An 11,794-nucleotide genomic window follows, 5' to 3' on the forward strand; every position below is an offset into this window, starting at 1 on the left:
CTTTCCCACTGCCACCAAAAGCCGATTGTTAGCGGGTTTAAACAGGTTTTTTGGCCAGTGGGAAAGGGGTATTTGTGTTTCTTTCTGGTCTGCTCTACTCATACACAAAGTCAACCTTGGGAGGACATGATGATGGATAATTGGGTCAACAATATAAAATATTGGGCATGATGAGGTCCTTTAACATAAGGAAATATTAATTTTAAACCAAACCATGATTGTTCCTTAAAGTCTATTTTTTTCATGAACCAAACTACTAGAGCAGCATTGACACATTGTGAAAGTTGCAGTTATTTATTTTACTATTGGAGTTATTTTTAACACTTTATGAAAGCATATCTCCAGTGCACTCCTTTGGGTCATGTCAGAGATCCTCTCTGGACATACAACCTGATTTTATGACTTTGTGGTGCCTCGACCCATGATAGCTTTCTTGGTGTTTCTCTCTGGTCTCAGCAGGATTATGTAACATTTGGGACCAAACAGCGCCACCAAGAGGCCAAAACTGGAGGCCAGGATGGCAAATACCTCCACTGCATCTGCATATTTTCCTGGAGAGCTGACGTAAGCAGGGACAAAGGCCACCCACACAGCACAAAAGATCAACATGCTAAAAGTGATGAATTTGGCCTCATTGAAGTTGTCTGGAAGATTCCTTGCCAGGAATGCTAACAAGAAGCTAAGTATAGCCAGTAAACCAATATAACCAAGTAACACTCCAAAGCCAATTGTGGAGCCAACCACACACTCATAAACTATCTTGTCATTGTGGTATTGGGTGTTTTTATGAGGAACTGGTGAGGCAGAGACAAGCCAGGCAGTACAGATCGTGGCTTGAACAGAAGTAAGAATCAGAACTGTCCCTCTTTGCTGAACAGCACCAAACCACTTAAGTCTGGCCTCTCCTCCTGGTTTGGAGGCCTTGAACACCGCCAGAACCACCATGGTTTTTACCAGGATACATGAGACACAAAGAACAAAGCTGATACCAAATGCTGCATGTCTCAGCTGACATGTCCACAGTCGGGGGTGGCCAATAAACAGTAGTGAACAAAGGAAACATAGTTTAAGTGAGAACAACAGCTGGAAACTGAGTTCAGAATTGTTGGCACGAACTATAGGTGTTTTACGATGATAGATAAAAATGACCAGGACGACAGCACAGATCAATGTGCCCAGCAATGAGGTGGCTGTCAAGCAGATTCCCAGAGGCTCATGGTAGGAGAGGAAGTCTACTGTTTTAGGAACACAATGGTCACGCTGGGGACTGGACCAGAAATCCTCAGGACAAATAGTGCACTCCATGGAGTCTAATGGAAAATATCAAAAGAGATGAGATATGTGTTGATTATGTGTTTCCAAACAGGAATGTAAAAAAATGAATACTCACTAGTCTTATTACTGATCTTTCCCTCAGAACATGGGATGCAGTCAAAACAGCACTCAGGTTCCCCCTTCTTTCTGGCCATGCGGGTACCTGGAGGACAGCTCTCACTGCACACTGACTGAGGAGGCTGTGGGAAGAAAAATTCATAAATGTTATTCCTGCTATATAGCATTACCAATGATCCAAAAAATAATAGTCAGAAAAGTTAGAGGTAACCTGTTTGGATTCAAAGTTCCAGAAGATTTTTTCCTCATCAAGTGTGAGCACTTCACCTTTGAAGGCTGATTTTTTAACCTCTCCCACAGTCTTAATTTCAGTTCTTCCGTCAGGGAGCCAGAGCCAGTTCATGATGTCATAGATTGGTAAAACATCACCATTCTCATCAAATGATACTTGATCACCGAATGGTGTGGTGAAGTTGACCTTTTCCAAGTAATATACAAGCTGTGACACCAATGAGGAAAATGAGGAAAAACTGTTATTGACTGCTGCAAACACAGCGTGATCTCAGATTCATAGTTAAACTAAATATTCCACCTCTGAACATGACGTTTTTCAAATTTATACCAAAGCATTTTGTTTAACCCTCCTCCAGTGTCCAGGTCAAATCTGACTGTTTAAACATAAAATAATCATAAATATTGTGTTTTTAATCAGATTGCCTGAAGACCTCATGGTATCCTCCATACTAGGCATTTGAAAATACAAAATTGTTTATCAGTACTTTCATTGAATTTTCTTGCCTATGTTTGCAAGGCACACTCGAATCTGATCATACAATGCCACTCATGGATAAATATAAACACACACACACAGAACTGTTCAAGTTGATATTCAGAGCATTTGGTCCCTGTTTTGAATTTATTTGGTTGTTAATTTAGGAATATATTTTCGGTGTCTGTTTTTTCTACATTCATTGCAGTTACTCATGTCATCTACTGGTCTTAGAAATTCTTACACAGCACAGAACAGATCAGACTGGTGAAATTTGACCATGAACACTGAAATAATGGGCGAGCAACAAACACTGGAGGAGGGTTAAAGTATTCTCTGACCTGATACTATAGCCACTACTATCAACCACCATTAGGAAAAAATAACTTCAGCTGTATCTAGCATTTCACCAGTGATAATCTTATTATGTTCTACGATGCAAAAAAAATAAGCATAGAATTTGGTCAAATAAAGAGGTGGAATGTCATCTGATATCTCACCTGCCAGGGCTCCAGTCTTTGCAAATTAGCACAGCTGTTGCCACTGAAAGGCCCTCTCCCTGGCTCACACTGCAGCATGTCATCAAGAGCATATGCCAGGGCATACACAGCCTTATACACATTGTACTCTGGCCTGAGATTTAAAATGTCCAAGAACTCAGTCGCCACACTCTCTAGATCTTCCTGTCCAGTGCATAATGCTCCTCCAGCTTCCGTCCAGCCTACTGGAGGTGGTGCAAATCTACACTGAAAAGTGTATTCCCAAAACTGATTTACCTGAAACAAATCAAATTAAAAATTGTGTTATAAACAATTACTCGAAACATCATGTAAATAAATCAATTTTTGCATTGGAGCTCTTTTTGGGGTTGAAGACTTTTTTCATCTTCATTTTATGGTTTTTGGTCCAGCACCCCCCCCCCACCTGGATGTGCATGCTTTTTTTTCACTTCTATAAACAATGACTCTAGCATAATTCTCTATAATTGCTTCTTACTGTTATTAAAGACCTAATTGGATTTCAAGGTTACACTTTCACCATGTCATTTCCATAGTTGAGGTGATGTAGGTCAGGACGTGTTCGTAGCAGGAATTCCCTGAGTCCTGATATTTCTCCTCGACGGATGGCAATACCCAGTGTTCCACCCAGGTACGGCATGAGGCGAGGAGTCTGGAGCATAGCAGATGATGACCAGGCTTCACTGGCCATCCACTGCAGGCCAGTAACATTCTGTCTCACCACCTGTACAATGCATTATATCAAATATGTAAATTCATACCACAATACCTATTTTTCACAGCTCGTGTCATTCACGGGTGCAATGTATTGTCCACAGAGTCTGAGGAAAGTGATATTATTATAACTGAAAAACAAGTCTGCGTGACTTTTCCAATTATTATTTTGTTTAGGTCAAATATTATTGCACATGATTGAAAAAATGTACATTTTGCAATAATCAAGCTGAATTTCAAACCCAACCTCTTCCACAAGGTTAATAATGTGACCCTCATGGGCAAAGACAATGACCACACGAGCTGTAGATTTCCTCATCACATCCACAATCCTCCTTAGTTCAGATGGATTATCGCTTGTGGGCAAAACCTCTAAGTAAGCCAGACATCCTCCACCAGAGGGACCCAGGTCGGATTGGAAAGATCGGGCAGCGTGGACTCCATAATCATTATCACTAATTAGCAGACCTGCCCAAGTCCAGCCAAAGTGTTTCAGAATCTGAATCATAGCACGCACCTAAAAATACACAGAGGGGGTTAGTGCACAGGCTAGAATAAGGTTTCACTGGCAACACAGGTTTGAGAGCATGTTTAAGTATGGCCTTTTAGTGTTTTTATACCCACTGACTCCATCAGTGAGACAACAATGTTACTGATGATGAACAATATAGTAAAATCATAATTCTGACACCAATTTTTCTGTTAGATATTTTAACTTCTTTTCTATCTTTACCTGGAAAGCATCACTTGGGATCGTCCTAAAAAAGGATGGAAACTTTTGACGGTCACTCAGGCAGGAACATGTGGCAAAATAACTCACCTGCAAAAAACACAAACTATACATCCAAACCTGTTCAGTGCCTTCACTTTTCAGCTTTTCTTTTTAAATCTTGACTGCTTCATGTTTACAATTGACTTTAATTTTCAGAATAGATTGTAAGGCAGAAAAACTTACCGTAGGCACTCTGTACAAGCCTAAGACTGTAGATATTGCAATAGAACGTGTAGAAGAATCTTCACCGACAATCCCGAGGACAGGAGGGGTTCCTTCACAGGTCTCATATAGTGTAACTCTGTCCTCTTGACCACTGACTAATGACAATGCTGCACGGAACCCAATTCCTAGTTTGTTGCAATTGTCATACACACTGTATCCCAGAGTCAAATTAGGTAGCAGCTCGGGGTTTCTGTTGATCTCATCAATAGCAAAAAGCATGGTCTGGGCCTGTTTGAATCCTAGAACATCAAAACTAACACATAGAATATCATTGTTTAGGACTCCACCGCCATTTTTCTGGAAAAACACAACATAATAAAGAAGCAGTAGCTATAAATAAACACATGTTGTACAACTACTGACTTTGCAACAGTAAAAACTAATTAAAATTTAAAATAGATAACTGGGCAAAAAGAGAGAATGTAGTCAAAACACCATATCTACACATTGTATTTTTTTTTTTTTTTGCCATTTAGTCATAAAGTATCAAGTGTTTGGAGTGTCCCCGAACAGACTCACCCATGGCAGGTAGGCTGCTCTGGCTCTGAGGTGTAAGACAGTTCAGGATAGGTAGAAAAGAAGTTCATTTCAAACAGGCCTCCTAGAACCACATCTCCAGCCTTGTGCATCCCATTTAGATGAAACTGTCCCTGTAAGTGACAAGAAGAGGAATATACAGGGGAGGACAAAGCAGAGAAGGAGTAGGAATATATCAACATCAGCAAGTAGGTGTCTAAAAATGTCATCATGGCTTTCCTTTGGTTTCAGACGTTTCTGAGACCAGTCATTAAGTGTCATCACTATGTCACCCCATTTTATTGACTTGCAGTAGGCTATTGTTTAATCTTTTAAACCACCCATCAGGGCAGAAAATGATGTAGGGGCAGGGCTGGAAACGCCCTTGTTTTGAGATGAGAAAAAGGATGAGAAAAAGTATGCAAACTGTTTGCCATAAAAAACAAGCAGAGTGGAATAGAAATTTTATGTTGTACTAACAAATAGGCCTGGGCAATAAACCGAAGATTTACCAATACTGAAATTTACGACAATAACCAACGTCATTTTGCCCATGTCGGTATATTTGGTGTTTTTTATAAAGACCCCATCCCCACTGAAGAGGAACTGAAGGACACACACACACCCCAGAACAATAAGAAAACACCTTGCTGAAATGTTGGAAAAAACTTGCAGCGTCGGTCGCCACCATCATGTGACATTGTCAACAGACCAGCGTGAAGAGAGTATATTATAAACAGAAACTGACATGTGGTGTTAAATTTATGGGCTGAAATAACCACCACGTTGACTTTCTTTATTGATAAACAGAGCGCCGTCCAGTGGATCGAGGCACTTGAAGGAGTTTACAAAGTGGCGGTATTATTACTGTGCCTCTGCTCCGACCCCATTATGAAATAGCGGCAGCGATAATTAAGGAGCAGCGTGCCGCCACAACTAAATGTATATCGCGGAAACATTCAAAAGTTGAAGCGGCTGCTGCGGCAGCTGAGGTAGTCGAGTAGGCTAGATCTGATCGAGGAGGAAGAGCAGCTTGTTCCAAAAAGAAATATGTTTATATGTTTTATATGTTCAATAAATCTTAACAACTAAAAGTACTTCATTTTCTTCATTTATTTCCAGACAGTGTAGATTTACAGTCCTGTAAAGTGGCACTTCTATAAATACAGCAGTTATAAACTAGAAAATTTCCTCTTGAATGGGCCACGGGGCTACTGCCGGTTGTGCCATCTCTGTCAACATGGGAATCAAACCCACGATCTTAAGGTCAAGACAGAGCTGATCAGACAGACACATGATCATCTTTCTATAAGCACTGATATGGAGGAGCTGTAACCACATTAGGTTACCTGTGTGTGTGTGTGTGTGTGTGTGTGTGTGTGTGTGTGTGTGTTTATCTTGTGTAATAGGGCCAGGACTCAATTAAAACAATTAATCTAATTAATTAGAGGCTTTGTAATTAATTAATTGCAATTAATTGCATTTTAATCGCATATAAATATTTGACCTGAGAACAGTGAGAAGCATTTTTTTCACATGGATTTTAGTATACCATTGAATGACTGAATAGCTTAAGCAACAAAAAATTGTTTTTTTTTTCAAGGTGGTACTTGACCAAGACCAACATGCAAATTATCGATTAATTCATTAATCGATATTTGATACAGATTTAAATGGTCTTTCCTGCCAATACACTATGATGATTACTGTAGTATTTAACTAGGCTACATAAATCACAGTAGCATAAACTGATTTGTTGAACGGACCAGGTGATGGGCTGACTGGTCCTGTCTAACTTCTGTGTACTGGGTGCCATTGTGCAGGGTGTTAAGGCAGCCTTCCTCCACTGCAGTCCCTATGGTCCTGGACCCTCTGGCTGGTGGGGTGGGCTGCTTTCAGCTGGGGGGGACTCTATCAGCTGCTCCCACAAGAGGCATTTGACGCATTTGACACCAACAAGGTTTAACTTTAAAACCAGATTAAATCATGGTTTAAGTTTAAATTCTGTTGCACGTTAACTGTGTTTTAATCACATGAAGGTGTGTGTGTGTTTGTGTGTGTGTGTGTGTGTGACTGTAATCACATGAAGCTGGCTCTAGAGTCTGTGTGTGTGTGTGTGACTGACTTGACACATAGTTAGTTAGTAGCTGCATCCTGTGTCAGTCTGATTTAGCTGTGTCTCTGTTTATAAACATTTAAACGAGCGCCAGGTGGATTGTTTATGAAGTTAACGAGCTCTGGCCTGAGGATCAAAGAGGTTACCACGGCGATAGGGGCCCCCGCAGGCTGAGACAGACAGAAACGTGGAGAAAAAGAGCCATTTTCTGCCTCTGCACCGGTCTCACATTTAGGCTTAGGGTGAGAAAACGGTAACTCCTATCAGAACAAAACACAGATCAACGTTGCTCTAAGGACTTACTGAAAATTTCGGTACGATTTGGTGTTTCTACAGTAAATATTTTGGCGACGCTGGCAGTTTTAAAACATCAGGCCGTTCTGCTTCTCTCAGAAAATATTTGTATTGGACTCAATGAGGAGCAGAGACAGACGTGGCCGCACTTAGAGGCTCAGAGTTTAAATTCTGTAAGTCTCTCTGATATTTTGAGCAGATTAAGAGATCAAGGATGAGCTTGTCTACAACCATGGCCGAAATTATGTGTGTAGAGTGTAAATTGTGGCCGTTTGGAGTTTGGATAGAGAAAAAATCTGGAGTTTTTCTGGCATCTCTCCCACTCTAACCGATGATGTCACCCACTCTGACACGAACATTCCGTGCAATACACACCCATTATAATCTCAGAATTTCTCCAAAAATGATCATGGTCATTGATCAGGGATTGATCAAAAACTATATGACCTATCAAAACATGGAGTAATACGACAATACACAAGACTTGTGTCTACTGTTTAAAGTTTAAATGGAGTCTCTAGGTGAAAGTATGCCTGAGCAGTAGATGTTTGTTAAACTCCAATGATTGGTCTTTTTCGCTCTTTTTTTCCCACCCGTCCCATTAACTTCAATGCAAAATTTTGCGCAGTTTTTCGCGACTTACGTCGCAAAAAATTCGTACACTGTTGAGAAAAGTAATAGCACACCGATCCCGATCAGGACGCACGTTTTGATATATAATTTGTCCTGCAACTCTTTGCCCGGGCACTGGTCCCAACAGCTATGAAATAGCTGCAGGGTGCAGGGTGCAGGGTGCGATTGCCCGTGGCCCTAACTAGAAAAAACATTTCCAAGAATGGAAATGGTGTGAATGCTGAAAGCAATTCTGAATGAGCTGAAGAAATTGTTGAAACAATGCTGAATGAGCTGAAGAAAGAAAGAAAGAAAGAAGAAAAGGACAGAAGGAAAGAAAGAAAATGGGAAGGGTAGATGGAGAAAGAAAGAAAGAACAAAAGGACAGAAAGAAAGAAGACACAGAGAGAAGGGTAGATAGAGAAAGAAAAAGGTGAGAAAAACAAAATAATAGAACATAAAGAGAATAGAGAATGAATGAAAGAAACAGAGGAGTAGTAAGAAAGAAGGAAAGATATTGGGGTGGATAAATGAAAGAGAGAGATATACAGAGAGCAGTAGAAAGAAATAAAGAAATGGGGTAGAAACATAGAAAGAGAAAAGGAGTAGAAAGAAAAACAGAAAGAAACAAAGAAGTAAAAAGAAATGGGGTGAAAGAAAGAAAGAAAGAAAGAAAGAAAGAAAGAAGAAAAAGAGAGAGGGGGATGATAGATAGAAAGAGGTAGATGGATGGATGGATAGGGAGGGAAAGATAGAAAGAAGTTATGTAAAATACAAATGAAGGAGTAAAAGAAAGAAAGAAAAAGAGAGAAAAAAAGAGACAAAGGGTTTATAGATAGATAGATAGATAGATAGATAGATAGATAGATAGATAGATAGATAGATAGATAGATAGATAGATAGATAGATAGATAGATAGATAGATAGAATGATAGATAGATGTTAAAAGATGCGTCCTATGTCCCAGGCTCCACCAGTAATTGTACTACTATTAATAGAGTTGGAAAGACTAAACGTCTGAACTTAAATTCATGAGAAAAATATAAATTGTTGGAGATGTTTACATCAAAAGTATAAAATAATTGAGAGGTTGATGAATGTGAGCTGAAAACCTGTGTGTGTGTGTGTGTGTCTGACGGTCTCTCTGTCTGCGTGTACATGTGCAGAAAGCCACAGAACTCCTCTCTCCCTAATGATCTGATTGATTGGCAGCCTGCCCTCAGAAGTTACCATGGCGACTCAACTAACTGCTTACATTTTACTGTGTGGAACAGTATTGTGTTTGTTTGTGTATGTGTGCATGTGTGACTGTGTGTGAGTGTCTGTGTGTGTCTGTCTGTGTGAGTGTGATGCCTGTGTTTGTGCGTGGACATCCGCTGTCAGTCTGGTTTATCGTGTGTGTGTGTGGGGCTGTGTTTAAAAACATCTTAAAAAGACGACAGGCCAAAAATTAAAACTTCTTCAAATTTCTCCAAACTCGGATATATCATCTGGGGGTCCGAGGGGAGTCCAACGCAGAAGGTTTGGTTGAAATCGGGCCGGTGGTTTTGGAGAAAATGACCAAAAACCAAACAGGCGATTTTAAAAAGACGACAGGCGCGCGGCTTACGTTTTTTTTTTTTTGACCAAAACTTAAAATTTCTTCAAATTTCTCCAAACTCGGATATATCATCTGGGGGTCCGAGGGGAGTCCAACGCAGAAGGTTTGGTTGAAATCGGGCCGGTGGTTTTGGAGAAAATGACCAAAAACCAAACAGGCGATTTTAAAAAGACGACAGGCGCGCGGCTTACGTTTTTTTTTTTTTGACCAAAAATTAAAAATTCTCCAAACTCGGATATATCATCTGGGGGTCCGAGGGGAGTCCAACGCAGAAGGTTTGGTTGAAATCGGGCCGGTGGTTTTGGAGAAAATGACCAAAAACCAAACAGGCGATTTTAAAAAGATGACAGGCGCGCGGCTTACGTTTTTTTTTTTTGACCAAAAATTAAAATTTCTTCAAATTTCTCCAAACTCGGATACATCATCTGGGGACTGGGGGTCCGAGGGGAGTCCAACGCAGAAGGTTTGGTTGAAATCTGGCCGGTGGTTTTGGAGAAAAAGACCAAAAACCAAACAGGCGATTTTAAAAAGACGACAGGCGCGCGGCTTACGTTTTTTTTTTTTGACCAAAAATTAAAATTTCTTCAAATTTCTCCAAACTCGGATATATCATCTGGGGGTCCGAGGGGAGTCCAACGCAGAAGGTTTGGTTGAAATCGGCCGGTGGTTTTGGAGAAAATGACCAAAAACCAAACAGGCGATTTTAAAAAGACGACAGGCGCGCGGCTTACGTTTTTTTTTTTTGACCAAAAATTAAAATTTCTTCAAATTTCTCCAAACTCGGATATATCATCTGGGGATCCGAGGGGAGTCCAACGCAGAAGGTTTGGTTGAAATCGGTCCGGTGGTTTTGGAGAAAATGACCAAAAAACCAAACAGGCGATTTTAAAAAGACGACAAGCGCGCGGCTTACGTTTTTTTTTTTTTGACCAAAAATTAAAATTTCTTCAAATTTCTACAAAATCTGATATATCATCTGGGGGTCCGAGGGGAGTCCAACGCAGAAGGTTTGGTTGAAATCGGGCCGGTGGTTTTGGAGAAAATGACCAAAAACCAAACAGGCGATTTTAAAAAGACGACAGGCGCGCGGCTTACGTTTTTTTTTTTTGACCAAAAATAAAAATTTCTCCAAACTCGGATATATCATCTGGGGGTCCGAGGGGAGTCCAACGCAGAAGGTTTGGTTGAAATCGGGCCGGTGGTTTTGGAGAAAATGACCAAAAACCAAACAGGCGATTTTAAAAAGATGACAGGCGCGCGCGGCTTACTTCTTTTTTTTTTGACCAAAAATTAAAATTTCTTCAAATTTCTCCAAACTCGGATATATCATCTGGGGGTCCGAGGGGAGTCCAACGCAGAAGGTTTGGTTGAAATCGGGCCGGTGGTTTTGGAGAAAATGACCAAAAACCAAACAGGCTATTTTAACGAGCGGCCAGGCTGCACCTGCACTGTTCTATTATAGAATTTGATAACGAGCTGGCCCCAACAGCTGGCCACTGCACACAGAGCAGAGCAGAGCAGAGAGATTTGTGCTCTGTGCAGCTTCCGAGAACAGCCCAGAAAAAGAGAACCGTACCTCTTATGAGAATGTGGCCATGACTACTGGGGCAAGGAGACCTTCCTGAGCACATTGATGTGCATTAAATGTTTTTAGGGCAAAAACTTTTCTCAGGGTCGCAAGGTAGAAAAGGGGGGCATTTCCGTTTTTCTAAAAAAATCAGCTCCTACTTTTATATTGAAATGGATGAGCCACTGGAGCGGGTCTAGCTGCACAATTAGGCTCATAGAGACAATTCTGTAAGTCTGTCTGCTGTTTTGAACACATCAAATGAGACACGACAAGTGTGGCTACAAACCAGTGAGGAAATCATGTGTCTAGAGTTTAATTTGTGGCCGTGCTGGCAATTTATCCAGAAAAAATCCTGAATGTTTTTTCGATCCCTCTCACTCTAGCGATGATGTCACTCACTCTAAGCCCTGCTCGTTAGACGCAACACACACCCATTATAAAGCTGGATTTTGTCAAAAAACTTAATGATTTTAAAGCGGCCAAATATCAGAAACTGTTGAAGATATCAATAAGCTGAGTCATAGAGGAATACTTAAAAAGTTTGTCTACAGCTCAGAATTTGAATGAAGTCTCTAGCTGAAAGTATGTGGACACTTTAAAGGCTGAAAGAAGTAAGAAGATTTGAAGAGTTTCAAGACTGTTCCAATGCATTCTCTATGGGGGAAAAAAAATCAGAAATAGTTGAATATTGCAAAAAGTATGAATAGTTGAAAAGAGAAAAGACATAGCACACCTGTCCCGAAAAGGCTGAACATT

The 11,794-nt window shown here is 40.6% G+C and overlaps 1 protein-coding gene across 1 annotated transcript; it reads right to left on the reverse strand.

The window, feature by feature from the left end:
* Positions 1–272: 272 nt before the first annotated feature.
* LOC146976454 (extracellular calcium-sensing receptor-like) lies at positions 273–5,079 on the reverse strand. The gene is made up of 9 exons (XM_085796291.1): positions 4,850–5,079; positions 4,289–4,583; positions 4,067–4,153; positions 3,581–3,850; positions 3,140–3,343; positions 2,602–2,877; positions 1,604–1,831; positions 1,391–1,514; positions 273–1,310 (listed from the first exon to the last, which is right to left on the reverse strand). The coding sequence occupies exons 1-9, from the start codon at positions 5,077–5,079 to the stop codon at positions 397–399; spliced, it is 2,628 nt and encodes an 875-aa protein (XP_085652417.1). The 3' UTR covers positions 273–396.
* Between the last annotated feature and the right edge of the window lie 6,715 nt (positions 5,080–11,794).

The sequence above is a fragment of the Trachurus japonicus genome, chromosome 13 (genome assembly GCF_045865225.1).
Source record: "Trachurus japonicus isolate A0001 chromosome 13, Traja_1.0".
Classification (NCBI taxonomy): Eukaryota; Metazoa; Chordata; class Actinopteri; order Carangiformes; family Carangidae; genus Trachurus; species Trachurus japonicus.

Coding starts and splice junctions, on each gene's coding strand:
- LOC146976454 (XM_085796291.1), bottom strand. CDS start 5,079: ATGATGACATTTTTAGACACCTACTTGCTGATGTTGATATATTCCTAC. Junction 4,154..4,288: donor GCTTGTACAGAGTGCCTACG/GTAAGTTTTTCT, acceptor TGTTTTTTGCAG/GTGAGTTATTTTGCCACATG. Junction 3,344..3,580: donor TTATTAACCTTGTGGAAGAG/GTTGGGTTTGAA, acceptor TGCATTGTACAG/GTGGTGAGACAGAATGTTAC.